At 57.9% G+C, this 25,494-nt stretch overlaps 10 protein-coding genes across 10 annotated transcripts; 6 read left to right on the forward strand and 4 right to left on the reverse strand.

Annotated features, from left to right (window-relative positions):
• The first annotated feature begins 137 nt into the window (after positions 1-137).
• On the forward strand, positions 138-1,344 carry F5144DRAFT_79494 (uncharacterized protein). Its single transcript, XM_066793426.1, has 2 exons — positions 138-511; positions 619-1,344. Exons 1-2 carry the CDS (start codon positions 171-173, stop codon positions 896-898), a joined length of 621 nt encoding a protein of 206 aa, XP_066649479.1. The 5' UTR covers positions 138-170; the 3' UTR covers positions 899-1,344.
• A 1,177-nt stretch (positions 1,345-2,521) lies between these two features.
• F5144DRAFT_79476 (uncharacterized protein) lies at positions 2,522-4,221 on the reverse strand. Its single transcript, XM_066793425.1, has 2 exons — positions 3,080-4,221; positions 2,522-3,025 (listed from the first exon to the last, which is right to left on the reverse strand). Exons 1-2 carry the CDS (start codon positions 4,035-4,037, stop codon positions 2,826-2,828), a joined length of 1,158 nt encoding a protein of 385 aa, XP_066649480.1. The 5' UTR covers positions 4,038-4,221; the 3' UTR covers positions 2,522-2,825.
• Positions 4,222-5,044: 823 nt separating this feature from the next.
• Positions 5,045-6,654, forward strand: F5144DRAFT_478761 (GPI-anchored wall transfer protein 1; the record flags this gene model as incomplete). Its single annotated transcript, XM_066785118.1, has 2 exons — positions 5,045-5,188; positions 5,260-6,654. 2 exons carry the CDS (start codon positions 5,045-5,047, stop codon positions 6,652-6,654), a joined length of 1,539 nt encoding a protein of 512 aa, XP_066649481.1.
• A 466-nt stretch (positions 6,655-7,120) lies between these two features.
• Positions 7,121-8,293, forward strand: F5144DRAFT_79512 (uncharacterized protein). Its single transcript, XM_066793427.1, has one exon. The coding sequence runs from the start codon at positions 7,219-7,221 to the stop codon at positions 7,897-7,899; it is 681 nt and encodes a 226-aa protein (XP_066649482.1). The 5' UTR covers positions 7,121-7,218; the 3' UTR covers positions 7,900-8,293.
• Positions 8,294-9,303: 1,010 nt separating this feature from the next.
• F5144DRAFT_79514 (uncharacterized protein) lies at positions 9,304-13,142 on the forward strand. Its single transcript, XM_066793428.1, has 3 exons — positions 9,304-10,335; positions 10,391-10,984; positions 11,047-13,142. The coding sequence occupies exons 1-3, from the start codon at positions 9,433-9,435 to the stop codon at positions 13,009-13,011; spliced, it is 3,462 nt and encodes a 1,153-aa protein (XP_066649483.1). The 5' UTR covers positions 9,304-9,432; the 3' UTR covers positions 13,012-13,142.
• Positions 13,143-14,636: 1,494 nt separating this feature from the next.
• F5144DRAFT_598590 (uncharacterized protein) lies at positions 14,637-15,251 on the reverse strand (the record flags this gene model as incomplete). The annotated part of the gene is made up of 2 exons (XM_066790961.1): positions 14,637-14,900; positions 14,985-15,251. The coding sequence occupies 2 exons, from the start codon at positions 15,249-15,251 to the stop codon at positions 14,637-14,639; spliced, it is 531 nt and encodes a 176-aa protein (XP_066649484.1).
• Positions 15,252-15,557: 306 nt separating this feature from the next.
• F5144DRAFT_558735 (uncharacterized protein) lies at positions 15,558-17,846 on the reverse strand. Its single transcript, XM_066788096.1, has one exon. It carries the CDS (start codon positions 17,677-17,679, stop codon positions 15,808-15,810), a length of 1,872 nt encoding a protein of 623 aa, XP_066649485.1. The 5' UTR covers positions 17,680-17,846; the 3' UTR covers positions 15,558-15,807.
• A 1,025-nt stretch (positions 17,847-18,871) lies between these two features.
• F5144DRAFT_79766 (P-loop containing nucleoside triphosphate hydrolase protein) lies at positions 18,872-20,073 on the reverse strand. The gene is made up of 2 exons (XM_066793429.1): positions 19,763-20,073; positions 18,872-19,700 (listed from the first exon to the last, which is right to left on the reverse strand). Exons 1-2 carry the CDS (start codon positions 19,917-19,919, stop codon positions 19,036-19,038), a joined length of 822 nt encoding a protein of 273 aa, XP_066649486.1. The 5' UTR covers positions 19,920-20,073; the 3' UTR covers positions 18,872-19,035.
• Positions 20,074-21,354: 1,281 nt separating this feature from the next.
• Positions 21,355-23,089, forward strand: F5144DRAFT_478545 (LETM1-like protein-domain-containing protein; the record flags this gene model as incomplete). Its single annotated transcript, XM_066785110.1, has 2 exons — positions 21,355-21,415; positions 21,486-23,089. The coding sequence occupies 2 exons, from the start codon at positions 21,355-21,357 to the stop codon at positions 23,087-23,089; spliced, it is 1,665 nt and encodes a 554-aa protein (XP_066649487.1).
• A 728-nt stretch (positions 23,090-23,817) lies between these two features.
• On the forward strand, positions 23,818-25,337 carry F5144DRAFT_598594 (uncharacterized protein; the record flags this gene model as incomplete). Its single annotated transcript, XM_066790962.1, has 2 exons — positions 23,818-24,087; positions 24,141-25,337. The coding sequence occupies 2 exons, from the start codon at positions 23,818-23,820 to the stop codon at positions 25,335-25,337; spliced, it is 1,467 nt and encodes a 488-aa protein (XP_066649488.1).
• Between the last annotated feature and the right edge of the window lie 157 nt (positions 25,338-25,494).

The raw sequence follows: 25,494 nt of genomic DNA on the forward strand, positions 1-25,494 counted from the left end.
AGACGGGAGGGTTTAACGGTTTCGACCCCGGTCCATATCTCAGGATGGGGTTGACCTCGGTCTGGCCCTCACCGTATTGTGCCCCCCTGAAACAGTAAGGTGAACAATGTAAGGGAAAGGAGCTGGAGGCCGCTCCGGCCCGAACATCCCCTGCTGGAGCATCATGTGATATGGCCTACCACCCTTGCCTGGGCGTGTGTCTCAGGCGGCCCGTTCCTTTCCTGCAGAAGGTGGTGAAACAAAACAAGGCAGACCACACCGCGCAATATAACACGCCGCACGGGTGTCGTGCCGACATACCCGCCCTGGTCTTGTGCCCTTGGAGGCGGTGTGGCTTCGTGACCGGTGTGGCTCTCAGGTCTGGTTGGTCTCGCTTCCTTGTCGGTGAGGGGAAACCAATAGAACCCGTTAAGCGCGCGGCGTGGCTCGTTGGCCTCGGTAGTGCGTCGTGGAGGGCCAGACGTGCCGCCCTTGGCCCGTCCCTCGCCCTCGGGAGGGCCCTTCTGAGGAGGGGGGGGCACGAGCCAGAGCCATCCACACTGGTATAAGACACCACCCTCACTTCCCCCCGGCCGCCCCCGGCGCCCCCGGCTTACCCCCCCCTTCTGGCCCTTCCGCGGGTGCCGTGGCAGCACTACAAATACTGCGGCACATCTCAGCGTCCTTCTCAGCCTGTAGCCCCTTGACGAACTCGATAATCTGCAACGCCACCTCGAATGGCGGCAGACATGAGGCATCAACGGTCAGCCCAGCCTTCGTGGGCCTAGCGAGGCCCAAGTCCGGCTCCCAACGACGAACCCAACAAACACCTACCTCAGTCCCAGTCCCAGTCCCAGTCCCATCACCAGCCTCGGTTTCAGTTCCCGACAAACTGAACCGCCTCCCCCTCGCTTGCTGATACCCTGCCATATTCTCTCCCATAAAAGACGCAGTTGTTAACCCTTTCTGTCCTCCACCGCCGCTGTTGCGATTATCACCATCACCCTTTTCTCCATCCTCCACCGCTGCCTCACCCGAACGCCGGCCAGACGACAGCGAAGACGCCGAAAACGACGACATTAACACCGAGTCCAACCTCCCCACGCTAGCCACCCTCCCCCTCGCAGCAGCCGCCCTTCCCACCGGCACAGCCGCACCTTCGCCCACGCCAACACCACCACCACCACCACCACCACCACTACCCATATTTACCCCACCACCCCCACCCCCACAGCCACCACCACCAGCACCAGCACCCCCACAACCCGCACCCCCTCCCCCCTCCTTACACCGCAACACAACCCCAACAAACAACCGCCCCGCCCGCGCAGCAGCCGCCTCAAAGGTACGCAGCGCCGCCCGCCCCGCCGCCGTGTCCGGGCAGCAGGCCGGCAGCACCGCTATGCGGGCGCCGTTGGGCGGGCGGGTGAGTAGAGCGGTGAGGTTCTCGCTGCTGCAGGGCGGGGTGGGGTCGGGGCTGGGGTCGTGGGTGTGGGTGTGGGTTTGGTAGGGGGGGGTGGGGGATGTGGCTGTGGGTGCGGTTGTGGTTGTGGTTGTGGTTGTGGGAACGGGTGCGGGCGCGGGTGCGTGTGCGGATGCGGTTGCGGTTGCGGGTGGGGGTGTTAGTGGGTGGTGGTGGTTGTGGGTTGGGGAGAGGGGTTTTCTTCTGGCGAAGGGGATGGTCGAGGAGGGTTTGGTGGCGGTTGGGGTTGCTGACGCGCAAGAGGTGGCTGTGGTGGCGGTGGAGGAGGAGGAGAAGGAGGCGGAGCGGGAAGGGGGTGGTGAAAAAGAGAAGGTCGAGAAGGACGGAGACGGTAGGGGGCTGAAGTCGTGGGCGTCAGCGTCGAGGTCGGGTGAGAAGTAACGGGGGTGTTCGGGAGTTAAGAGGGGGTGGTGTTCGTGCCGGCGACGGTGTTTGTGCTTGGACGTGTGACCCCCACCGCAACAATAGCTGCTGCTAGCAGTTTCCCGACCAACACTGCGGACGTCAACGAGCAGTGCGTTGTCATTGCCAAGTAAAAGCGTCAGATACTCAGCTACCGTTTCCTTTCCGACGCCATTCCAGCCGTTGATGTGTACCAACGGCGCCGGGCCGGGCTCCATCGGCCGGCAAAATATATTAGGGGCCGAGACGGAGGTGGCGAGGGGAGGACGACGGTCGGGGGCGTTGCTCATTGGCATGACTTGGTGTTGTGCCGGTTCGAGTTGTTTGTTGTTGCGGTCTGGTTCAACTTCGGCAGCGTATTCACCGATCCCTTGGTGTGAACAGCGTCCACGGTAGCGAGGTCAAAAAGGCAGGCGACCACCGGGCACACTCGTTGGCATGAATATATGCATGTTAGGGGAGTCCGGCGGTCTCCGGGCTGAAGATGAGGGGGAAGTCGAATCTGGGCTCATCGAATTTGGCAGACTCAGGATCAGCTGGCTTAGACATTTTGACTCTGCCACTTTCGAGATCAGACGGCGGACCCAGAACATTTGAGGGGCGAGAAGCTTACTCTCGTGCCAACAAATCGTGCCACTTAGGGGAACCACAACTCCTGGATTCCCACTCCAAAGAGCCCCGGTTCCAGGATATAGCTCTTAATTGATGGCCACTCGAGCGCCACTTCGACAATCACAGTGCACATAACCTGGTCAGCGAGAATTACATGGCAAACGAAAAGGTAAACGCGGGTTCTCACTAGTGTATTTTGCCATCAAAAACATACTGCGGAAGTCCAGGACAAATCCCGTCATACGAAAGTACATAAGAGGGGTAGATTAGTAGAGGGGGCCGTCCCACCTCATGTGGTCGATGACGGCAAAGAAGAAGAATGACTTTATGCACCCCCCGCTCTTATCTCTCACACTTTACCAGCGAGGTACTCGATGTTTTGCTTGATTTCCTCAGTCAGCTCTCCCTGACCGGTGTAAACGTGCGCCACCGTCTTAACCCATGCCTTGGGGTTAGGCATAGGCAGATAGACTAGGTCGCCTTTTTGGATGTGGCCCGAATAGAGAATCGCAGCCAGCACGGGGAGAAACGCGCGTGCATAAGGGACATCTAGAGACTTGTTAGCTGCGGGGCCGATGAAGGATGTTGAGGAACTGCACTGACGGATCGGCACTGTACTTGTGTTATGGGGCCTGTCGGGGCCTAGACCGTGTCTGGCGCTGGCCGTCACCGACGAACGCCGCCTGCCTGTTGGAAGAGGGCTACGGATGGCGACCTCACTGGAATGTCTCCGGGGCCCAGCCGATAGGGGTGGCGGCTCCGGAACGGTAGCCCTGAGGGCATCGATGTCGAGGACCCCCTTGAGGAGAAAAGGGCCTCGGTCAGGCGCGGACGGTCTCACCTCCGCACGGATGGCGAACTGGCGGTTCCCTTCGGACGACCGTTCCAGGGGTGCCCTGTCATCGTCTGTCGAGGAGCTGTCACTGTATCTCCGAAGAGCAACGGCTGACACGAAAAAGTCGGCGCCGAGGCTGTTGCCGTGATATTTATGGCCCCGTTGTTGGAGGTCGTCTCGGATCTGCTGGCTGCTGCGCCGCCCACTAAGGTATGGTGGTGGGAGCGACTGGCGGCGCTCGTGGATTGGGCTAGTGTTAGAGAATGCTAACGGTGAACGCGGTAGCCCATCAGGTAACCCCCCGAGCAAGATCTCTCTCGTCTGGGCAGCGAGGGTCTGCGGGCCGGTGTACTGCATGAGCGTGGGAGACAACGGTGATGGCGCCGGGGCGCGGGGCAAGGGCAGGCTAGTGGTAGAACCGCGTCGAGACTCCCGAGTTTGTTCGGATATCGGGGTGAGCGAGCGGGTGGTGGTTGGCGACAGTTGCGATTCGCGCCTCCCCCGATGGTCGAACCGGTCCAGCTTATCCACCAGGGCTCGCTCGTGCGCTCTCATGGGGTCGTAGCCTGGTGACATTGGGTACATAGGGCTGGGCAAGTTCAGAGAGGCCGAGTAAAGGGGGCTCGTCACAGAGAGCGCGGCGGTCCTGGGAGAAGGGTAGGGTTGGTCGCCGCGGCGGGTCCAAACCGGACGCAGCTCGGGTCGAGATCGAGTCTCTGTCTCCATCCTGTGTGATGGTATGTGGTAACAACGACTGCAAGTTTGGTCGAAGGCCTCTTGTGTTTAGGTGATTCAACAGCCCAGTGAGAATGTTACCGGTGGTGTTGAGTGCAATGCAACCTTTCAAGTGTTGAAGAGCATGCCAGCGACACGAGGGTGGCGGAGTGAGTGGCGGCGACGCCTGCTTTTGTACTTCCTCCCTTTCTTCGGCGCTGAAAGAATGCCGCCCTCAAAGCAGGTATCGCCGGTGAGTCAGCCAGAGGCAATAGTGCAAGACAAAGCTCTGGGCGACTCATCACTCTCGGAGCACTGTGGACAAAGACAGGGGCGTGAAAAGTGTGACTATCTCTCGGGGAAGATAGGGAAATCACGGCATGCTGCACGTTCCAGAGCGTCGTCACCAGCCTCCTGAGCTGTGCAGTCTCCCGTCGGGGCCCAGGATAGTGGACAAAGAAAACCCACGCACGCCACTGACAGCATTTGTTTGCAGCATCCTGAAATTGAATCTCGGAACCGAGGTTCAAACGCAGTGGTTGTTTCTAAAGTGTTTGAAGGAGTTGAGTGCGTAACTCAAAGTCAAAGAGAATTTTGTGGAAGCAAAAGTAAGAATTACTGCTTGTTTTCTCTGATACAGTTTGATGCGAACCCAAACTCAACTCCGAGTTCAAAGTTGAGGATTGGGTTTGGAATGGGGGCCTCTGATGCTGGAATGTGACAGGGGAAGCAGCTGGTGTGGGGTCTTTGCAGCCTAGAGAGCTTCTGGGGTTTGCTATTGGCCAGATGGGGCACACCTTGACGGCTGGCGGCTTTTCGGGAAGTCGCAAACTGGCATCGCGGGAACTCCATCGTCACTTCTCACTCGCTCAACAGTTATCTTAGGCACCACCTGATTCCGGTATCCGTCGCGACTTCCGCCGGATCGTCTGTTGGGGAGATGTCATCTTAGGATATTTTTTTTACGCCGATTTCGCTCTCTCCTCCCACCCAATCCCTTGGTTACCTATCTTTCCACCATGGCTAACCTGGCCGACGACTTGGCGGCGGCCGCGGCAAAGGCAGCAGCATCGCCGAGCTACAAACAATTGAAAGAGGATTTTGTCTCAAACCTGTCGGGCGGATCTGTGGTGGAGATTGCCCAGGTTTGCGCAGTGGCACCGGTATGAGCTATCAGACAGAACTATCGAACGAGGCTGTCACCGCAATGTCGCTGATCAGTCCCGTCACACAGGTCGTCTCCCTCCTCTGGTCTGCCCTCCAAGCCCGACAGACTTTTTTCAGGCCGTACAATCCGTTAGCGTTTGTCGTCGACTTCCTCCTCAACGTGGGCGCCCTCTTGCTCTCCGTCACGCTCTACTCCAGCGTGCCTCTCCTTCTCAACATCCTTCTCCTGGTGCCCGCCGCCGCGGTTTATTTCAGCCCTTCGGACAACCCCTCGGCGCGCAGGAAAAAGCCTCAGCTTCCGCCCAATGCGCAGCCCAAGACGTCGCCGGGGCCACCCGGTGCCCTCTCCACCAAGCCTTTCCTGACCAACTACCGCGGTAATATGATGGTCGTCACCTGCATATGCATCCTTGCGGTCGACTTCCGCTTGTTCCCGCGCCGGTACGCTAAGGTGGAAACCTGGGGCACATCGCTGATGGACATGGGTGTCGGGTCATTTGTCTATTCTGCTGGTGTCGTCGCCTCTCGGCCTGTGCTTAAGGAGCGCGCCGACGGCCGATCCACCCCGCTGGCTACCAGGCTGGTGCGGTCGTTGCGCCACTCTCTGCCGCTTCTCGCTTTGGGCGTCGTGAGGCTGCTCAGTGTCAAGGGGCTGGATTACGCTGAACACGTGACTGAGTATGGCGTGCACTGGAATTTCTTCTTCACCTTGGGTTTTCTGCCACCTTTCGTAGCGCTCTTCCAGTCGGCGCTCAGGTTGGTGCCGTCGTATGCGGGGCTGGCCATTCTGCTTGGTGTCTTGTATCAGGTGGTTTTGGAAACCACGGAGTTGAAGGCTTACATCCTGGCGGGGCCGAGGACCGACCTCTTGTCCATGAACAGGGAAGGCATCTTTAGCTTTTTTGGATACCTCGCCATCTTCCTCGCCGGACAAGACACGGGCATGCTCGTCCTCCCGAGGAGCCTTGTTCCCCGAGATGGCGCCCCCGGGACCACTGGCTCCAGACGCCGCGCATTAGTGCTCAGGCTGGCCGGGTGGTCGGCGGTCTGGATAACCCTCTACCTTCTTTGCACCGACTACACATACGGCGCGGGCCTGACAGTGTCACGGCGATTGGCTAACCTACCCTACATATTGTGGGTGGTGGCCTCCAACAGTGCGCTTATGTTGTCCTTTGCCTTGGTCGACACGCTTCTCTTCCCGGCATTCTACAAGGCGCAAGACGCGAAGGCGGAGAAGGAGGCCTATCACACGGCAACGAGCCGTGTACTACAGGCGTATAACCGGAACGGTCTGGCCATCTTCCTACTGGCCAACCTCCTGACGGGCCTCGTCAACATGACAGTGCGCACCCTGGATGTGGGCAGGATTTCGACGATGGGGATATTGGGTGGGTATATGGCGGTGTTGACGGGTGTTGCGGTTGGGTTGGACATGTACAATATCACCATCAAGCTGTAATCTAATGATAGAGGGATTGTGATGAGCCCTGAGTCGGGTAGCATCATTTAGATCATGTCGGTTCCCGAAGCGTGTAACAGTGTAAGACAAGGCTGTTGATGCAGCGGGCGAGTGTGACCGGCCCTTGCATTCGCGAATTGGCTGTTTTGCTTTTCTCTCTTGTGGGTTGGGGTTCCCCCATCCTAACCACAAACAGGCCACATTCAAGACTCGCATTTCAAAAGCAAAGCTGTTCCCACGTCGTCGGACATGGTGTTACGAGGCACGTCATACCTGAGCTCGGTAATACATACACATACTTGTAATATATTGACCAGATCCACGGGCGCGTGCGGGACGCCTCCTCCCCTAACACCGGGAATGTGCATTCGAATATTGGACTAAGTGCTCGATCTCCTGCCAGTTCGATCTGTGCTTTTTCAATCTCCGATCTTACCTCATTTTGCCGTTCCTGCAGCTGCGGGCGCGCAAGAAGTTGCTGCAAGGGGGCCTTCTTTTGCCCCTGGCGGCGCTTTTCAGGCAGCCCAGTTTCTGGGCTCCCGATCCTGAAGCGCTGCTGCTGCGATGTGCGATGGGCAGGGCAGGGGGGGGCCGAGGAGGGATGATGCCACGCTTTCTGGAAGTCCAGGATTGGGACGTGACTCTGGCTCGTTCAGGCAAGGGACTCCACCGCGAGATCAGCCGCAATTCCGAAAGGGAACGATGGACACCGATGGGATGCCCTGTTTTGGGACTGCGCGACTCGTCCACGGCGTTGCCGTTTTGGCGGCCCGTGGGGATGCCGTCAGCTCGTTGGATCCCTGCGTTTCGATATGCGCCTCATCTCCGACATCAATGCGTGCCGCCGTGCGGTTCATATTAGCCTGGGATGGCTGGATGGGATACTTGTGGGATGGGGAAAGGTTTATCGCTGTGCGCCATGTGCGGATTGCCTTGTCATCCATTCGACATCGTGTCACGCCCAGTTGGACGGCGATATGGGCGAACCGGCCGTTTTGCGCAAAAGTCTCGAGGTTGGATTGTGAATCCCTCGGTTGCGGAGTCCCTTTTATCGGTCCCTGCTCTCTCGGATGGTTCCCGAAAGGAAGAGATTATGCCAACGCCACGGACGTAGTCAGCACAACTCAAAACAGACCTCCTTATTCTGTGCATCGTATCACCAGGTACAACTCGACCGCCCCTTTGCCGAAACCGTTTTTGATATCCCTTTGTCGGTGCCCTCTGGAGGGGTTCTTTGCTAGCTGATGGAAAAAGGTCCACCGCATTGCAAACGGATACCCCTGAACCATGTCTCAATCCCGCTTGGCTCAGGTACGGAGGCGCTAGCTGTTAGGGGCCAAGACACACAGTGTGCTGGATGGACGGATCGCTTGGCACTGCGACGAGGATCTGCAAAACAGTCCTCGAGGATCCAATCATGCCTGCAGATGCCTCGAAACATCAGACTGAACGAGCGGGATTTGTGAAGAAGAACTGGCTGAGCGAGGCAGCGATGTTTAGTTAGCGGGATGTGGTTTTTTGTGGTTGCAATTCATCGTCTCGAGTGATACGAACTCGTCAGCCTGAGGGTATGGGTATGTGATGTCAGGATACCTGTGGACGGGTTGACCGCTAGAGCTTGGGGAGAGTGATGCTGGTTCATGGTAGTAGCAAGATAGTTATTTATGGTTTTCATGCGTCTGGAGGCAAGAGGTTGGGATAAACGACGGTTGTTGACGCGTGGGTCGCCGTTCGAAACGCGACGTTCTCTCGACTTCAGATTTAGCTTGACTCACAGGTCGTTCATGATATCGACCACCACCATCGTTGACAGCCGCGTGTGCAAGATGGACTGCCCGAAGGGTGTGCTCTCGAAATCCGGCGACAGCAGCCGCTGAAGGGTGGCTTGGAGCTGGGGAATTAAAGGGTTTTGAGATAGAAACTGACCGGGTTGGTACGCGTCAGCCCAGTGGAAATTGGGGGCAGTCAATGTATTTCTCTTCATGGCGCTAACGGCGCCGCCTGTAACATCTTGAGCCAAAAATTCCCACTGTATGCGGCAGAGCACATGTTGCCCAACGCCTTGGCCGAGAGGAACTGGGGGAAGGAACCCCAGCCGAGAAACGGGCAGCGCGGGCAGGAGCGCCAAACATCACCCACATCGACAACAAACCCATTGGCTCTCCGCTCCTAGCTCCTCAAACCTCCCTTCCCACCTCACCGCCGTCTTCCCCCCCCTCCCCCTCTCCACCGTCGCGCGACGGGAGAGTGATCCGCACGGAGCGCAGGGCTATCCTCCGACCTTCAGTTTCTGCCGTATACCGAGTCTGCCCACCCCCGAACTTTTTAGGACGCCATTGTTCTGCGGGTACGGCGCGAGTAAACAAGGCCCACGACTCAGGCTTCGCAGTTGCTCGTCGCGACCCCAACATCACCGTCGCAGCTGCGAGTGTATACCCCCGGCGACAGGCGATCAATCAGCACGCGGGACTCCCGACACCGAATCGCAGCACAAAATGCCAATCGAATTGGCCCATTGATAGCACCAACCGCCAATCGATTTCTCGAGTTTAGCACCTCGCAACCGGGAACTTCGAGGGCGCTGCACCGCCGCAAAAGTCGGCGCTTTTCTGTCTCATCTCGACTGACCACAGTTTCCTGGTTTCGCTAACAGAGGCCTTGCTCGACGCCCTCAACCAATCCGGCTCATTTGGCACCAACACCAAAACCAGGCAAAAACATTTGCCGGCGCTGCACGCACTTTGCTTGCCTCTGTCTGCGCGTCTGCGGGGACAGAAAATGTCCAGTGCTTTTCACATAGTGCCTCATCATCCAACATCGGCTTCTCCATCGCAGTTTGGTCGACAATACCCGTCGGCCCATCCATCTCCGACACGGGAAGATCCCGGCTATCATGCAAATCAGGAACCCTCGGGAGCATCACTAGCATCGTGTTCCGGACGTCCTCCTTACAGGCCCAGCACTACCGACGACGCGGTCCCCGACCCCAACGCTCCAATGAGCTCCCGCGCCGCCGTCGCCTCACCGGCGACAATGCCAGTGATTTCAACAACAGATCCTTCGGAATTACAGTTCGCGGACCGAAGGCGTAACATGCCGACCGCCGTCCCTCCGCGGACATCGAGTTCTCGGCGGACCCAACCCAGCGAGCGCTCCGCTGACTCGTCCCGCCGAACCCACGCCGATTCCAGCCGCGACGCGAATGGCAGGATAGATCCGTCGGAGCAGAGCTCCCGCAATCGACGCACCACCCAATCTTCCCAGGATCAATACGGGGCAAATGGGGCCCGCGATGCTCGTGGGAACCCCTCAACGACAGCCCCTGTCCGCTCACCGCCTCCGAACGCGCATTCGACTAACGGGCCGTCGAGGGAGGCGAGCGAGATTTTGAACAGCATCTTGATTTCTCAGCCTGAAGTTGATATCGAAAGAGAGAAAGAGCGCCTTGCCCTGGCCCAACCGCACCAGGACGTGGGCCTGCAGGACGATGACGCGGCGGCGCCCCCCGTGGTTGCCATGTCCGACCCCGCGGACGAGGCGAGGCGTGGCGGGAGAAGTCGGCACGACCACACAAGACGCGAAAAACAGACCAAGTTTGGCGAGTTCATACTAGGAAATACAATTGGCGAGGGAGAATTCGGGAAAGTCAAACTTGGCTGGAGGCAAGAAGGAGGTGTGCAGGTACGTTGTCCCCCTGAGTTGCCCAATCTGTTTGCCCCGCTAACGATGCTATCAGGTCGCCATCAAACTCATCAAAAAGGACCAGCTGGGCGGCAACCCCTCACGTATGGCCAAGATTATGCGCGAAGTGGCCATCTTGAAGCAGTTAACACACCCCAATATCGTCCGGCTCCATAAGATGGAAGAATCAGACAGGCACTACGGCATCGTGCTGGAATACGCCTCCGGGGGCGAGCTATTCGACTACATTCTGAACCACCGATACCTGAAAGACAACGCCGCACGGCGACTATTCGCCCAGCTTGTGTCCGGGGTGGGCTACCTGCACAAGAAGGGGATAGTGCACCGCGACTTGAAGCTTGAGAACCTTCTGCTCGACCGAAATCGCAACATCATCATCACAGATTTTGGGTTCGCTAACACGTTTGACCCGCACGAGGAGCTGAGTGAGGAGGAGGAGCTGAACTTGACGGATCGCGAATTCGTTAAGCGCGTAGGACTGGACAAGGTCAAACCGAACGGCTCACGAAAGGGCGACTTGATGCAAACGAGCTGCGGCAGCCCTTGCTACGCAGCGCCAGAGCTCGTAGTTAGTGACTCGTTATACACGGGAAGAAAGGTGGACGTCTGGAGTTGCGGTGTTATCCTGGTAAGTGGCTTAGCTAGTGGAGCGCACACCCAACCCCCGCTAACCTCGACGTTTCTGTTTAGTATGCGATGCTTGCTGGATATCTTCCATTTGATGACGACCCGGCGAACCCCGAAGGCGACAATATCAACCTTCTCTACAAATACATCGTCAACACCCCGCTAACTTTCCCCGAGTACGTCACGCCTCACGCGCGCGACCTATTACGGAGGATTCTCGTTCCGAACCCGCGCAAAAGAGCGGACTTGTTTGAGGTGGCACGGCACAGCTGGCTCAGCGAGTATGCCCATGTCGTCGAGTTCATCACGTCGAGTACCACGAGCCCCAAGGACATCCAAAACACGACGGTGCCCCCAGAAGACGAGGAGAATCCGGCCCTCGGGCGCAGCTCGTCAGTGCGGGAATCATCAAAAAAGACGGCCGTTTCGCCCACGATTGGCGGTTTGGTGAGCAAGCAGGGTACTATCGATGCCGACGTCGAGGCTGCCGCGCAAGCCAAGCAGCAGAGGGACAACAAACGTCGTACGGTGCAGGTGGAATATGTCGCGCCAAATACGACTACACAACGTGGCGAATCGTCAGGCACTCAATCGTCCGGTGGTCGTACGCGTGCTCATCCCGGGAGCCAAGGAGCTGTGGAGGTTGCCGATGTTGGCACGACATCATCGCCCAAGGAGAAACCGGTAGCTCAGAATCCCCAAGCAGGTGCAGACACGTACGGCAAACCGCCAGTCGCGTCGAGGAGGCCACCAAGCACCCACCGCAACCCGAGCTCATCAGCCGCGGCCGTCCGCGGTGGGCGCGAGGCACCTTACATGTCGACGGTCCCAAGTTCCTCTTCCGCCAGACCCGCAACCGGCGGTTCCATGCAGTCGACTGGTTCCAAGGGCCCCGGTGCTGGCGCGAAACCTTCGTACAGCCAACCGGTCCCTCCTGAGGTTGCGGATACGAACGCCCACGGGAGGATCCAACAGCCATCGCGGAGCGGCAGCAGCTACGGAATCCCCTCTTCAACGTCACAACCCCAATCCCAAGAGTATGGGCGGCCCAGCACCACTCTACCTCCGAAGTTCGCCAGACTCTCCGGCCTTGGCCCCGAGACAACCGAAGCTAACCCTAGCGGCGCTCCAGGGGGGGAGGCCAAGGGCCACAAGCGATCTAGCACAATGGGCGAGATTGGCGGCAAGCTCTTCGGTCGCAGCGGGTCGCTGTTTGGTGGTAAGAACCGCAAACGGGCGGAGCAGCAGCAGCCAACCGGGGAGAAGGGAAGGAAATATCCGCCTGTCAGCATGAACAATTCCCTCTCGGGAGGCGATGAAACCCGGCAGTCGATGGATTCGAAGCGCTCCCGCAGGTCATTCTCTATCGGCCTCGGCAAGAAGACGTCGGGCAGCATCAACAGCTCGCAGAAATCCCAGGAGAAGCACGCGAGGCGCTTCTCATTCATCCCGGCATCTTTCTCGCTCAAGGCAATCGGGATTGGCAAGGATGACCCGCAACTCGATTCACAACAGGATCTACCTATCCAGGAACCCCCGACTGCTGACCAGTACGGTCGGTACACAGACCAGGACTTGGCTCACGAACAACATGTGGATGCGTCCACCCTCGATGGCATGTACGCACAGCTCCACGACGAATCCCGCACCTCGGTCGACCCTTATGGGCGTCAAGAACAGTATCCCGCCAACGGGTACAGCCATCCGTCTGCCAGCCAAGGTTATGTGCCGGCCCCGCTATTGAGCGGCGGCTCGGATGGGTCGGTGGACAACATGCGACGACCTGCCGGATCGGCGCCGCAGCTCCCGCAGCTTCCTCACCAAGACGGGGGCTTCGACGGGCGTAGGGTTCCTGGCGGCGGTAAAGCCGGCCGCGGCGTCCTGCAAAAGAACAAGCGATTCGTCGATGCATGGGACACCGACTCCTACTCGCGCGGCCACGACCACTCCGGCAGCAGCGGTCCAGCGAGGAAAGTTATGGACTTCTTCCGGAGGAGAGGGAAGGCCAGGGGTGGCGAGGCCGGTTGAACGAAGGGCAATCCCAAAACGTCACGTACCTTGCATATACCTGCCCTCTTCCCGCAGCCCGCGCTAGACGTTGCGGTTGGGACGAACGGGTGGGGTTGAGACCCCCCTAGAGTGGCGCCGAGAAGAGGTTAACGACTCAAGGAATCCGAGTCATGTTGGCGGAGGACTGGACCGCACTGCACACAACGATTGCATTGCAAAGCTCAAATCGCAACTCCCTGGTCTCCTTTTCGTCGCGTTGGGCTTTGAAATTGAGAACAAGATGATACCTACTCTGTTGTTTTCCTCTCTCTCTCTCACTCACACAATCCTCTGTTTTTTTGTTATCATATCGCAATATATTGCTCTTGTAATACAATGGCGGTCGGGCGGTCGGTGTTGGTGTCGGTGTCGGTGTCGGTTGGGTGTTTTGGTCAGTGTTTGGTCAGTGTCACGTCGGGGTTGGCCGGACACATATATCAATCAGCAAAGCAATGGTATTTATTTAACTTCATTGGCTTTTATACATGTTCCTGCATATTTGCGTGCGGGTTTGCGTGCGGACAAGAGCGTTGCGTAACGAACAGATGCTAGGGATAGATGCGGTGTTGCTGGGTGAGCTTTCGTGGACATGGTCTCTGCGTATTTTGTTTGGACTGCTGGCCGGTCCATCCAGCTCTGTTAGCTATTTGCGGTTGTGTTTACTCGATGGCATTTGGTTGGGAGATGTACGAAGGCACCAGGAGTACGTGTTAAGTTTGGTGTTTTGAGGAAAGGAACGGTCGCTTGACAGCGCCTTCCTTTTTAATTTTTATTTTTATGGCTTCCCCATATACCCCAGATTCTATACCATGCTGCAAAGCGAACTCCCAGTACCATTTGCGGCTCTTTTCATATTGTTTTGTGTGCTGGGGGATTATAAGCATGGCCTGTTTGCTAGTCTGGCATTTTCCGTACGGCATTTCTAGCCTGTACCATTACTGCTGTCGGCCTTCCTATACACGGTTATTTGATACCATTGCTTTTCTGTCTATCTGGTCGACGTGAGAAAGGGGCCTAATAGGAAGTTGACTCGTTTTCGACAGGGCGTGGAAGTTGAGAGCGAGAGAAGCTAGCTAACAAAATCCTAACTTGGAGTTCGACATTCCAATATTTTGATCATGAATCCAGACAACTTTGGTCTGCCGGGGGATTGGTCACTGTGACAACTAAAACGTGCATCTTCAATGTTTGTGTTCCTTGTGTTGTTCAGTCAACCTTTTTCACCGTTGAGTATAACTACATCAGCCGCATGACGGTAGAGCCTGGGATGGTTCCTGGGCTAGATCTTCGGCTAGTATACAACACACAGTATACCTCATTCTGTTCAAGCTGTTAGCTGACAGCACAAGCAAACCAAACAATAATAATGACTTACTATCAAACTGCCATGGCAAGATGCCGACGTGCCTTAGTCTCCCCAGATGACAGACACATCGGCTAATCCCCCACGCCGCATGGCCTTATTTTGCGCCCTCATCCCCAGGGTCTAACCCAACCCAGCGCAGCCAGCAACGATCCCACTCCCCAAAATGCTCACCACCCATCACAAGCAAGCCAAGGTAAGGTGAATGTAGCCACTCCATCTACCAGCCCAAGCCCATCAATCAATCATCCTTCCCCGCCCCCGGACTACGGCTGCGACTCCTCCCGCTACGCGCCCCGCGATTCGACCCGCGCTGTCCACCACCGCCGCCGCCGCCGCCGCCTGACCCGCCGCCGAGCCGCCCGTTGTTAGCCTGCTTGCCCGGCGGCGGGCGCACAAAGGCAAAGTCCACCTGCACGTTCTGGTCGAGGAGCTCCGTGTCGTTGGCGCCGTCGATGGCGGCGCGCGCTTCCTCGAGCGTCGTGTACTCGATTAGTGCGTAGCCCTGGTTTGTGGTGTGTTAGTGGGCGGTGATGGATGTCGCGGGGGGAGGGAGAGGGAGGGGGGGTTTCTGTGACGTCTTCCGTACCTTGACGTAGCCCGTCCGCCGGTCGAGGTTCAGGTGCACGTTGCGGATCTCGCCAAACTCGCCAAACTTGTCGTGGATGGCCTCCTCGTCGGCCTCCTCGTGCACGTTGGTCACCATGACGATCCAGCCCTCGATGGACCGCACGGCGGTGGCTTTGGTGAGCGTCTGCATGGCGGCTAGCTTGGCGGAGCTGTTGCCGTTGTTGGAGGGGGCGTCGTCGGGTCCTTGCTGGACGGGCTCGTCGAGCTCCATTTCCTCGGAGGCCATGTTGGATGGAGGTGGGTTGTGTTTGCTTTAGGTAGCGATTGGAGGAGGTGGTGGTTGTATGGTTTCGGAACCGAGGTGGAAGAGCCTGAGAAAGCGTTAAGTTTTGTAAAGTTGAGGTTGTTGGCCAGTGGATTGTTAGGCTGGCGATAATGCTGGTCGCGAGGTCCGGCGGGGTGTTGTTGCAGTGGGCTGAAATAAAACTGGGTTCCAGGGATCACCCTAACCCTGGGGAGAGTAGCCCTCGAAGAGAGGAGGTTCAAAACCATGGGATGGCAGTAATCTACCCATAAAACATAAAAGAGGGGGATAGTCCGAATCGTTTACAATAGAGGTTCAGGTAGCTCCCAGCCGGCTCACGGACCTCAAATCCAACCTCTCCCTGTCTTTCTCCTGGCAACAAACATTGGATTGAATCCCAACAAGAGCGTAATGATGAAGTATATAATACTAACCAAAAGCATAACCTTTCTAATGTGTACTCCCAAGTGCCCATCGCGTCTATTCGTTAGCCATTCCATGCCATGTGCGCACCCACAAAAGCCTCCCATAGACGCCATCATAGCTCATGACCAGAAACCACCCATAACGCCCTGAGAACCGCCAGCCCGCCACCCTGCGTTTCCACCGTCCTTCCTCGCCCGCGAAGATTGGGGTCCCAAACGCCCGCCTTATCCGAATCCACCCCCCTCCTTCCCATCGTAGGCTTCGTCTTGTTCTCCCCACCTTGACCACCCACACCGGCATTCAAGGGTTTCTGCCCCTCCTCCCCCGAACTCGGCTCCGGGCGCGGGAGATCAACCTCACGCATCCACACCGCATTCAGCGGCACGCCCAAGTTGCGATAATCCACCACCTGCCCATCCTCCTCCCCCAGCGGCGGGGTCAGCGCATCCCCGGCCGCCTTCAGGGCCTCCTCCAAGGCCGCCTCACCACCAGCCAGCCTCAGCAGCCCCGCAGTCCACCACATGCCAAACAGCCCCCTCCCATCCCGCGTGCCCAGCGCCGCGCGCGCATTGTGCCGCAGCCAGGGCACATACCGCCTGCAATGGGCCGCGTGCCTGGCGCGGACAGCCTCCATCTCCGCCTCGGTTCCCGCGGCAGCCCAGCCGCGCATGCCGGGTGCGGCGTGGAAGCGCAGGGCGGCAGGGGCGCAGAAGGCGGCGAAGTGGTGCATCCAGATGCCCTTGAAGGTCTGGGCGTCCTGGGAGCAGGAGCCGGGGGCGTCGCAGGCCTCTTCCAGGACGCCGAGGCGGCCGAGGCCGCGCCAGGGCGGGATGGGGCGGTGCGGGTTGTCGAGGTCGTCGATGGGCCGGTTGCGCGCGAGATCGTACCCCGTGGCGCGGATCACGTTCTGGATCAGCGTGTGGCCCTCGCGCAGGTAGTGCTCCCGCGCCAGGCCGCCGCCGGTGGCTTGGTAGAGGCCGATGAGGCCCGACAGGAGCACGCCTTGGTTGTAGGTGTAGACCATCTCGTCGCGCTCGTCGCAGCGCGTGTTGTTGCTGCCGGAGCTGTGGCCGGAGACGTGGAAACCGTCGGCGTACAAGCCCTGGCGGTTGGTCATGTTGGATGATCTGAGCCAACGGTGGGCTTCCTGAGCGGCCTTGCCGAAGGTGGGATCGTGGGGAGGCCACTCGGTTGTGTGGTGGTTGTTGGTGAGTGTGGGATCGGTGTCGCTGCCAAAAGGGGAGGGGTTGGGGTCGCCGGGGAAATGGAGATACATGTTAATGGAAGCGGAGATGAACAGTTGGTTGGTGATGGCGTTTTTGTACGGCATCAAACGCGGGTTCCAGAGCATACCACCTCCACAGAGCTTCGTGTCCCAGCCCCTGGCGGCGAGCTCCCAGAATATCCTCGCGCGATGAGCGAAAGCGGGTATCCAGCGACTTCCATACCATGTCTCAGCCCCGGGCTTGGTTCCCAGCCCTGCAGCGGCCTTACTGGAGAGAAACCTGCTGTGTTCATCGATGAACTGGATAGACTCGAGCCAGCCCAGCACGACCCAGAGCATGTCGTCGTACGCCTGGTTGCGGATAGAAAAGGCGTCCTCGGCAAAATAGTAGGCGATCACATCTGCAAAATACCCGGCGATAACCTCATGCTTTCTGCTGGTACACTCAATGCCTTGGTTGGGCTGACCGAGTTCAAGTTCGTCAGAGATGGTCCGGAGAGTAGCAGCAACGTGGGTGCTCATGACGGCACGAGTCCAGTCGATTCCATGAGGCCAGGTGCCGATCCAGCGCTGAAAGTAGGCATCCTGCATGTCGCTCAGTGCCATGAACATGTCCTGAAACAGGTCGAGGTCTGGAAGGGCGCGGCGTCCCGCATCACTGCCGTTTCTATCTTTGAGCTCCAACGGGAGTGACGACCAGGGAGAGGAAGCGCAGACGGCCGTGGCCGTGCCGACGACCACGGCCCAGTTAATAAGCATCTTGAGTAGGCCAATAAACAGATGGAGTGCGCGTTTGGTTAACAAGAGAGGTTGAGGAAATATCTGTCTTTGTCTAGGTGAAGGTTGTCAGTCTGTTAGCATATGTAGGTAGTTTGGGGAAAAGAAAGAGCAGGAAGGTCGTACTCTTCGATATAGGAAAGCGGTTTTAACCCCCGAATTTAGGATCGGGTGTGGTATATATATAAATCTAAGGTCTGGCGGTTGAAGATCGAAGACGATGTTGTGGGCTTGCTTGTGACACGGTCGTGTCTCTGAAGGAGACTAAAACGAAAGTCGTGCACAGTAACTCAGTAACAGCCGAAGCACACTTTACCGGGTAGTCAACAAGTAGCGGCTACCAGAGCAGCTGCAGGTTGATCAGACCACGGCCCAATCATTCTACTGTCATGTTGGCTGTGTCTCTTGAAATACACAGTTTCAAGGTTGTGGAGGAGTGTTGGCAGTAACGGTGACGGATTGACAAGGTAGAAGATTGAAGATTCGTGGGTGTTCCGAGTTAAGGTGAGACGGCCCTTTGAAACTCGACAGATGTTGAAAGAGAGCGACCAAAATGGGAAGGACAATGGTGAGAAGGAACACGAGGCCAGGTCATCCACAAAAGAAAAGTTCAAGACATTTGCACGCCCGTGATGGCGGAAGATCATGAGAGCAACCCAGACCCGGGCTGGGGTTTGCGCCAAGGAAGGAATCAGGGCTTGGAATTGTGCTGCAGGCGGTGTTTCTAAGGGTGGCTTGGGGGTGGGCAGCAGTGTGCAATGGCCAAGTTGATGGTCGCTTGGTGCATGGGTTCCCCACCATGCGGGGAGGCGGGCATGTGCAGCAGCGGGGTGGCTTGCATCGTTGTCCTTGAGGGATGCAACGAGGGGCAGGCACGACAGGGTCTGATCTGCAATATCCAGGGGAGCTGTGGACTATCCCTGGAGAAGTTGAGATACCTAATGTATTATGCATATTCGGTGGTTGAACTGGATTCTTTCCTTAAGTTGCCAAAAGTTGAAGGTACTTAATGGACTGATTTGGGACAGGTTGTCAAGCACAGCTTCTCGCAATTGGCAAGGTATCGAGTGAAAATGAGAATCGAGGCGATAGTACAGACCTCGCTGATATGGTATATTATCTCTCTGTTGAGGAAATCCAAAGTGGGAATACATCTCCTGACACCACGAAGGGTCCAGATGTAACCAAAACCCGGGGACGAGATGACTCAGTCCCATAAACGCCATGCGCCTGCCCGCGTAAGCAACATTCCGCCGCCATCTATACACCGTTGAGGGTAGTACAACACGCCGCCCAAGCTGTATGCAACGCTCCGAGTACGCCGAGGCGCGAGCCCCATCACACAAACCGCCGCTCAAATTCGCGTAGGAGCTTCGGCGTGATCTCGTCGCTGCTCATGCCATCCACCTCCCACAGCACGCCCTTGCGGGCGTAGTGCTCCAGCAGCGGCTCGCTGGTCTCCTGGAACTTCTTCCACCGGGCGCGGTACACCTCCTCGCTGTCGTCGGACCGGCGCTCCAGCGGCTCGCCCGTGATGTCGTCGCGGCCGGGAACCTTGGGTGCGTTGAACGACGTGTTGTACACCCGGCCCGACGGCTCGTGCACCCACCGCCCGTTTATCCGCTCCATGATGACCGAGAGCGGCGTCTTGATCGACACGGCCAGGTTGATGGGCACGATCTCGTCAAGACGGTCGGCCTGCGGCGCCGTGCGCGGGAAGCCGTCGAGGAGGAACGAGGCGGACGGGTCTTCGTTGATGCGAGCCTGACCGTAACCGCGGGCGTGTGCCGGGGAGGAGAGGAAGGCGGCCATCTCGGCATCGTTCTGGAATGACTGGCTAGGCTCGGCAGTGTCGATAGCAGAGGAGGACAGCGTCATGATGTTGCCAGAGGGGTGGCCGGAGTAGAGCCATCCACGTTGGTTGAGTTCGTTGCTGATGAGTCGGAGGATAAGGTCATCCGAGACCAGGCCCCCCGCCTTCATCGTGCTCTCCACCTTGATGCCTATTTTCCATACATGTTAACTTCGTAAACGTGGGATAATATTGACGGGCGGATGCACGCACCAAGGGGGGTGCGTTGCTTGACATTGTGCCGCAGGAGGTCTCCGGAGCTGATTGAGGATAGCTGTGGAAACCTCTGCAGCAGTCGCTCAGACTGCGTCCCTTTTCCAACGCCTGGGGCGCCTACAAGAATAACGCGGGCAGCTTTTCGGAAGCGCATAGTTTGGCGACTGAAAGATCGCGTTGCGTGGACGACTGTGGGTGGTTGTGGAATAGGATTTGAACAACAAGGCGGGGCGACGCGGCCAAAGGTTGGCCGATATAGTTAACTGAAGCGAGCCTAAAAGCGACACGAGCAACTTGGAGCTATCACAGCGATCGGAGTGCGGGGAACAACCGATCGGCACGCAGTCGAGACGCAACCGAGGACCGAAGGGCTACCAAAACTCCATGCTTGGCAATGTCAAGTGTCAAGTTTGAGATGATGCTTTACGGGACAGAAAATGGTGTGGGTTCACTTCATACAGTATGCACCTGCTGGCAGCGAAAAGAGGGTGCTGCGGGACACTTTAACTTCCGTTTCTTGGCGTGGAGATGCACAAAGTTCGCTCACCTTGGGTAAGGATTGGCAGGGCCAGCCTCCTCACCAAAATCCCGACCATTTTGTTGAGACCAGAGTTCAGGAACACCGATGTCGCCCCCAAATCAAGGCCATTTTTCGGGCTCGGCCTTCCGACGCCGGAATGTGTAGTTTCCAGCTTACCTGGCTGCCTGAACAGTTAGGCAAGTCTTATCGTTATCGCCCGAAACTGCCGTTGGGGCCGAACTTCACATTTCCGTTCCTGAAACCGGCTTCTTGAAAGCTTGTTCCGAACAATTTGCTGTGCTGGATGTCCATGGCTGGGATGACCCCTCAACACCGAGGGACAACGAACGCGTCCGTGGCATGCAATCGTCTGGACATCAGTTGACCAGGCGAGAACGTGGCGAACAACCATCGGTTGCGGGCGACGGTGCATCGAGGATTTACATGTAACTGCTGCTTAGAGCCCAGCCCGACAGAACCCGACCCGAGCCCGACTGCATTCGTCGATGGATGAAAAGTGGTTGTGGAAATCGTTGATGTCGGATCACGTGATTTGTGTCTCGTGTGCCTGGCTGACTCGCCAGCTGGCGGTCAGGGCGACCGCGGGGCGGAATGGAGCCATGAATTGCAGCGAAACGCAGGGAAACGTGGATTTTGATGTCACTGCGCCCCTTTTGACAGAGGCGCCGACCAACTCGCCAACTTCATCTCGATTCATTAAATCCCTGTCTTTCGTCTCTGGATCCCATTCCTCCTGTACGGTTTCACTTTCAACTCTTCCAGACTCTCTACGCTGCCCAGACACCCACCTTTACCTTTTGTTGCCACGCAATCCACGTTCTCCCGTTTCCGAGATTCCCGGCCGACGTTTACCGCCGTTATCAACGTTTGACTTTTAATCACAGCAACACGCCATTTCCATAACGCATCCTCATAACGCAACCCCATAACGCATCGGCGCAGTTCACTTGATCTCCATCCCCAACCAAACCTCTTGTTCCAAACGAGAAGTGACAGCACTACCTCACCGACTACGATACTCGCACCTTCTCATTCCCGGATAACCGTAATGAGCGCCTCGACAAGAGTTGCGCGGCGGGCGCTGGTCGTCAACCCCTTCCTGAGCACTGGTGGGTCCCCTGCGTTTTGAAGGCATTTGCCATTTTGAATGCGCACGCATTGCTAACGTCGGTCGCACAGGCCGTACTCTACCCAGATCTGCGCTTCTTGCTTCGTCAATCCATCTCGCCCGTAATGCGCACAACTTGGGCTCGGCCTCTGCTTTGTTAATTCCGATCCGAACCCTCACAACATCCGGCACAACTACCCATGGCCCCCCCGGAGGACCGCCCCCGGGCTTCAATTCGGAGGAGGCTAAGAAACCCCTTCCCAGGCAACCCGCTGGCACCAAGCCCGCAGTCAAGGCCGCCGAGAAGCCAAAGGCGGAGGCCGGGGTGAAGGAGGCGGTCAAGGAAGCGAATGGAGCACAGGCCGGTTCCGATGCCTCGCTCACACAGCTCACCGCCCAGAAGGAGGCTGCCGTGGAGAAGGCAGAGGGTAAGAAGGAGGAGAAGAAGCTGACAATTGGGCAAAAGATCAAGAAGGAGGCCCAGCATTACTGGGACGGCACCAAGCTGCTGGCGGCCGAAGTCAAGATCAGCTCGAGCCTCGCGCTCAAGATGGCCGCCGGGTACGAGCTTACCCGGAGAGAGAACCGACAACTCCAGCGTACCGTTCAGGATCTCGGCCGGCTAGTCCCTTTCTCCGTCTTCGTCATCGTTCCCTTTGCCGAATTGCTGCTCCCGGTCGCCCTCAAGCTGTTCCCCAACATGCTGCCCAGCACCTACGAAGGCCAAAAGTCTAGGGACAAGAAGGCGTCGACACTGCGGGCCACTCGCCAGGAGGTTAGCGACTTCCTCCGTCAGACGCTGAAGGAGACGGGACTCCCCCTGACGCAGGCAACGGCACAAAAGGAAGAGTTTACCAACTTCTTCCGGAAGCTCCGTGCCACGGGAGAGACGCCGACGGCCGAGGACGTTATCAAGGTGTGCAAGGTCTTCAAGGATGATCTCACCCTTGACAACCTCTCGCGGCCACAGCTCGTGTCCATGTGCCGGTATTTGAACCTCAACACATTCGGTACCGACATGATGCTTCGGTACCAGATCCGCCACCGCATGCGTCAGATCAAGCGGGACGACCGTGCTATTAGCTACGAGGGCGTGGACAGTCTTTCGGTTGCTGAGCTTCAGGTCGCTTGCGCTAGCCGCGGCATCAAGAGCTACGGCGTCTCGCCCTCCAGCCTCCGTGAGGATCTGCAGACTTGGCTCGACCTGAGGCTCCGTGAGGGCGTGCCCTCCACCCTGTTGGTTCTCAGCAGCGCGTACATGTACGGCCAGACCTCATCCCAGGAGGGCGTGTCGAGCCAGATCCAAGCGTTGACCGGTGTGCTCTCGTCGATCCCCGAGGAGCTCTTCCACGAGATCGAGCTCGAGGTGCACAACGCTGAGGGCGCCGCCACCAACAAGCAGCGCCTCGAGGTGATCAAGGAGCAGCAGGAGCTCATCGACGAAGAGCTCGAGCAGGACCAGGAGAACCAGGCGACCGGCTTTGCCACTCCCCGGGATACCGAGGACATCGACGAGAAGGAGGAACGCCAGGCACACGCCGCGGCCGACGCCACCATCGAGAAGGCACAGGTCGGCGAGGCGGTGGATGCCGAGAAGGATATGCTCGCTGCTGCGAGGTTAGAGCAGGAGCAGGAGAAGCGCGAGGCGGCGGCGCCCAAGTCCAGCGAGAAGTAAGCTGGGAACGGGTTTGCCATGTAACATTGCTATTCTTACCCTAGGTCACTCCTTACGGTCCCTGTTTCTCCTTTGTCTGCCATGATCGGATAATCCGCATGGCACTGGTGAGGACTCTGTAGGTATATAGACACAGCGGCCAAGCTGCGAAATCAGGCTGGAGTTGGGGTCTGGGTTTCGGTGGAATTCTCTCTTATGTTATGAGCGGTCGGGGATATAGACCTCATCTCATCTAGATACCGTGGATAGCATCAACTCTGTCACAAGTAAGGTATCTCTTGGTGTCTCTGGGATAGAGTGACTGGAATCAACCCCTTGTAAATGTCAAAGAACGCAGGAACTGTACAGTACCCAAGGTAGGTACTTTTTCGGGCCCTACCCAAGGCAAGGACCAGGCGAGAAATGCCAAGCACGGGCAGATGTCTGAGCCCAAAACGGCAAGCTCCCACTCTAAAACAGTCCAGCTCCTCCCCCACCATCATACGTCAATCGCCAAGCACCCTGCCTCGCACTGCCGCATCATAAACCACCAACCTTCAAACCTTCCTTACCTACCTAACACTGATTGAATGTCAGCTTAGTTTCCAGAACATCCATCTACTCCTAATCGCCTTAGCTTATAGCTGCTTCTTTTTGGCAAGATAAACCCGAACGACCTTCAAACACCGATTCCACCAACACCCGCGCACGAACGAGCACAGTTACGTCAAGCGTCGTAAGCCGACAAGATGCCCGTTGGCGAAGACAACTTTTCCAATATATCCTGGCACAGCGAGCAAAATGCCGACCACGTAGGGCAGAGCACGTCCGCATCTCACAACCCTGTCGGCAGTCCCGGTTTCTCTGGCCATCAATCAGATGATACTAGGACAGACGATGGGAGGGATGCTGACTACGGCCACTCCGCGGGCGAGATTCTCGATTGTACCGTCGCGGAACCACACAAGGAGAACGACGGAACCAAGGATACTTATGTATCTTATTTGATTACCACCAATGTAGGTTGGCTTCATACCTGTTGTTGGAACTGCTGGCTGACCTAACCCTGTAGACCACGTTCTCAACCTTTCAGCGACCAACGACAACCGTACGCCGTCGATTTACCGACTTTGTTTTTCTCTACAAGGTCCTTACTCACACATACCCGGCATGCGCGGTGCCTCCATTGCCAGACAAGGAGCGCATGGAATATGTGCGAGGCGACCGGTTCGGACCTGACTTCACCGCGCGGCGTGCCCACTCCCTCCAGCGCTTCCTATTCCGACTCACTCTACACCCCGTCCTCCGTCGCGCGAGCATACTACATACCTTCCTCGAGAGCCCCGACTGGAATGCAACCATGCATAGCCGAGCAGGACGCCTTGGTCTTACCGGAGCAGGCGGCGACGGCCTCGGCGCCAGTCAATCCACGAGTAGCAACGGTAGCGGCGTTTTTGACTCGTTCGCCGACAGCTTCATGAACGCCTTCTCGAAAGTGCACAAGATTGACCCTCGCTTCACAAAGATCAAGGAAAGGTCGGACAAGCTCGACGAGGACCTCAACAACGTCGAGAAGGTCGTCGCCCGTGTGGCCCGGCGCGAGTCGGACCTCGAAACCGACCTGAAGGACCTTGCCGAGCAATTCCAGAAGCTCATCACCCTTGAACCGGGTGTTGAATCTGCCGTCCATGCTTTTGCGGCCTCGGTCGAGGACACGTCCGCCGGCCTCAAGAAACTCAAGGACCACACCGACCAAGACTACCTCACCTCCCTCCGCGACATGGTCGCCTACAGCGGCGCCATCAAGCAACTCCTCAAAGCCCGCGAGCAGAAGCAAGTCGACTACGAGCAGCTCACCGAGTACCTCAACCGATCCACCGCCGACCGCGACACGCTCGCCTCCGGGCACGGGTACTCGGGGGGCCCCCTCTCGGGCGCGCTCGGCGGCGCGGGCGGCTTCATCCGCTCCAAGATCGAGGACGTGCGCGGGGTGGACCATGAGCAGGCGCGGCGCGACCGGCAGCGCAAGCTGGAGCTGCGCATCGAAGAGCTGACGGGCGAGGTCGAGCACGCGCGCACCGACGCCGACCGCTTCGCCGAGCAGACCCTGCGCGAGGCCGACAACTTTGAGTGGATCAAGAAAGTCGAGTTCAAGCGCCAGTTCTCCGGGCTTGTCGACGCCCACGTCGACTTCTACGACGGCGTTATCGGCGTCTGGGAGGGGTATGTCCGCGAGATGGAGAGGGAGGGCGTCGTGCTCCCGGCTTAGCCGGCTCGGGCGGCGGCGGATGAGGAGGGGGCGAGCGGTGCGGGTGGTGAGGGTGGTGAGGGCGGTGAGGGTAGTGCGGGCGGTGAGGGTGGTGCGGGCGGTGTGGATAGTCGAGTGGCTGCCTAGGTGGCTATGCCCGAGGGTGAGGCTCCTGATG

Source organism: Chaetomium tenue (genome assembly GCF_020726465.1).
Source record: "Chaetomium tenue strain MPI-SDFR-AT-0079 chromosome Unknown F5144scaffold_1, whole genome shotgun sequence".
In the NCBI taxonomy this organism is placed as follows: Eukaryota; Fungi; Ascomycota; class Sordariomycetes; order Sordariales; family Chaetomiaceae; genus Chaetomium; species Chaetomium tenue.

What these genes read in the sequence shown, in the direction of transcription:
- F5144DRAFT_79514 (XM_066793428.1), top strand. Translation starts at nt 9,433, where the DNA reads ATGTCCAGTGCTTTTCACATAGTGCCTCATCATCCAACATCGGCTTCT. An exon ending in GGCAAGAAGGAGGTGTGCAG is followed by an intron (nt 10,336 to 10,390) that starts GTACGTTGTCCC and finishes CGATGCTATCAG; the next exon opens with GTCGCCATCAAACTCATCAA. An exon ending in GGAGTTGCGGTGTTATCCTG is followed by an intron (nt 10,985 to 11,046) that starts GTAAGTGGCTTA and finishes GTTTCTGTTTAG; the next exon opens with TATGCGATGCTTGCTGGATA.
- F5144DRAFT_79512 (XM_066793427.1), top strand. Translation starts at nt 7,219, where the DNA reads ATGTGCGATGGGCAGGGCAGGGGGGGGCCGAGGAGGGATGATGCCACG.
- F5144DRAFT_79766 (XM_066793429.1), bottom strand. Translation starts at nt 19,919, where the DNA reads ATGCGCTTCCGAAAAGCTGCCCGCGTTATTCTTGTAGGCGCCCCAGGC. An exon ending in CAAGCAACGCACCCCCCTTG is followed by an intron (nt 19,701 to 19,762) that starts GTGCGTGCATCC and finishes TATGGAAAATAG; the next exon opens with GCATCAAGGTGGAGAGCACG.
- F5144DRAFT_79494 (XM_066793426.1), top strand. Translation starts at nt 171, where the DNA reads ATGGCCTACCACCCTTGCCTGGGCGTGTGTCTCAGGCGGCCCGTTCCT. An exon ending in GGGAGGGCCCTTCTGAGGAG is followed by an intron (nt 512 to 618) that starts GGGGGGGCACGA and finishes TGGCCCTTCCGC; the next exon opens with GGGTGCCGTGGCAGCACTAC.
- F5144DRAFT_558735 (XM_066788096.1), bottom strand. Translation starts at nt 17,679, where the DNA reads ATGCTTATTAACTGGGCCGTGGTCGTCGGCACGGCCACGGCCGTCTGC.
- F5144DRAFT_79476 (XM_066793425.1), bottom strand. Translation starts at nt 4,037, where the DNA reads ATGGAGACAGAGACTCGATCTCGACCCGAGCTGCGTCCGGTTTGGACC. An exon ending in CACAAGTACAGTGCCGATCC is followed by an intron (nt 3,026 to 3,079) that starts GTCAGTGCAGTT and finishes ACAAGTCTCTAG; the next exon opens with ATGTCCCTTATGCACGCGCG.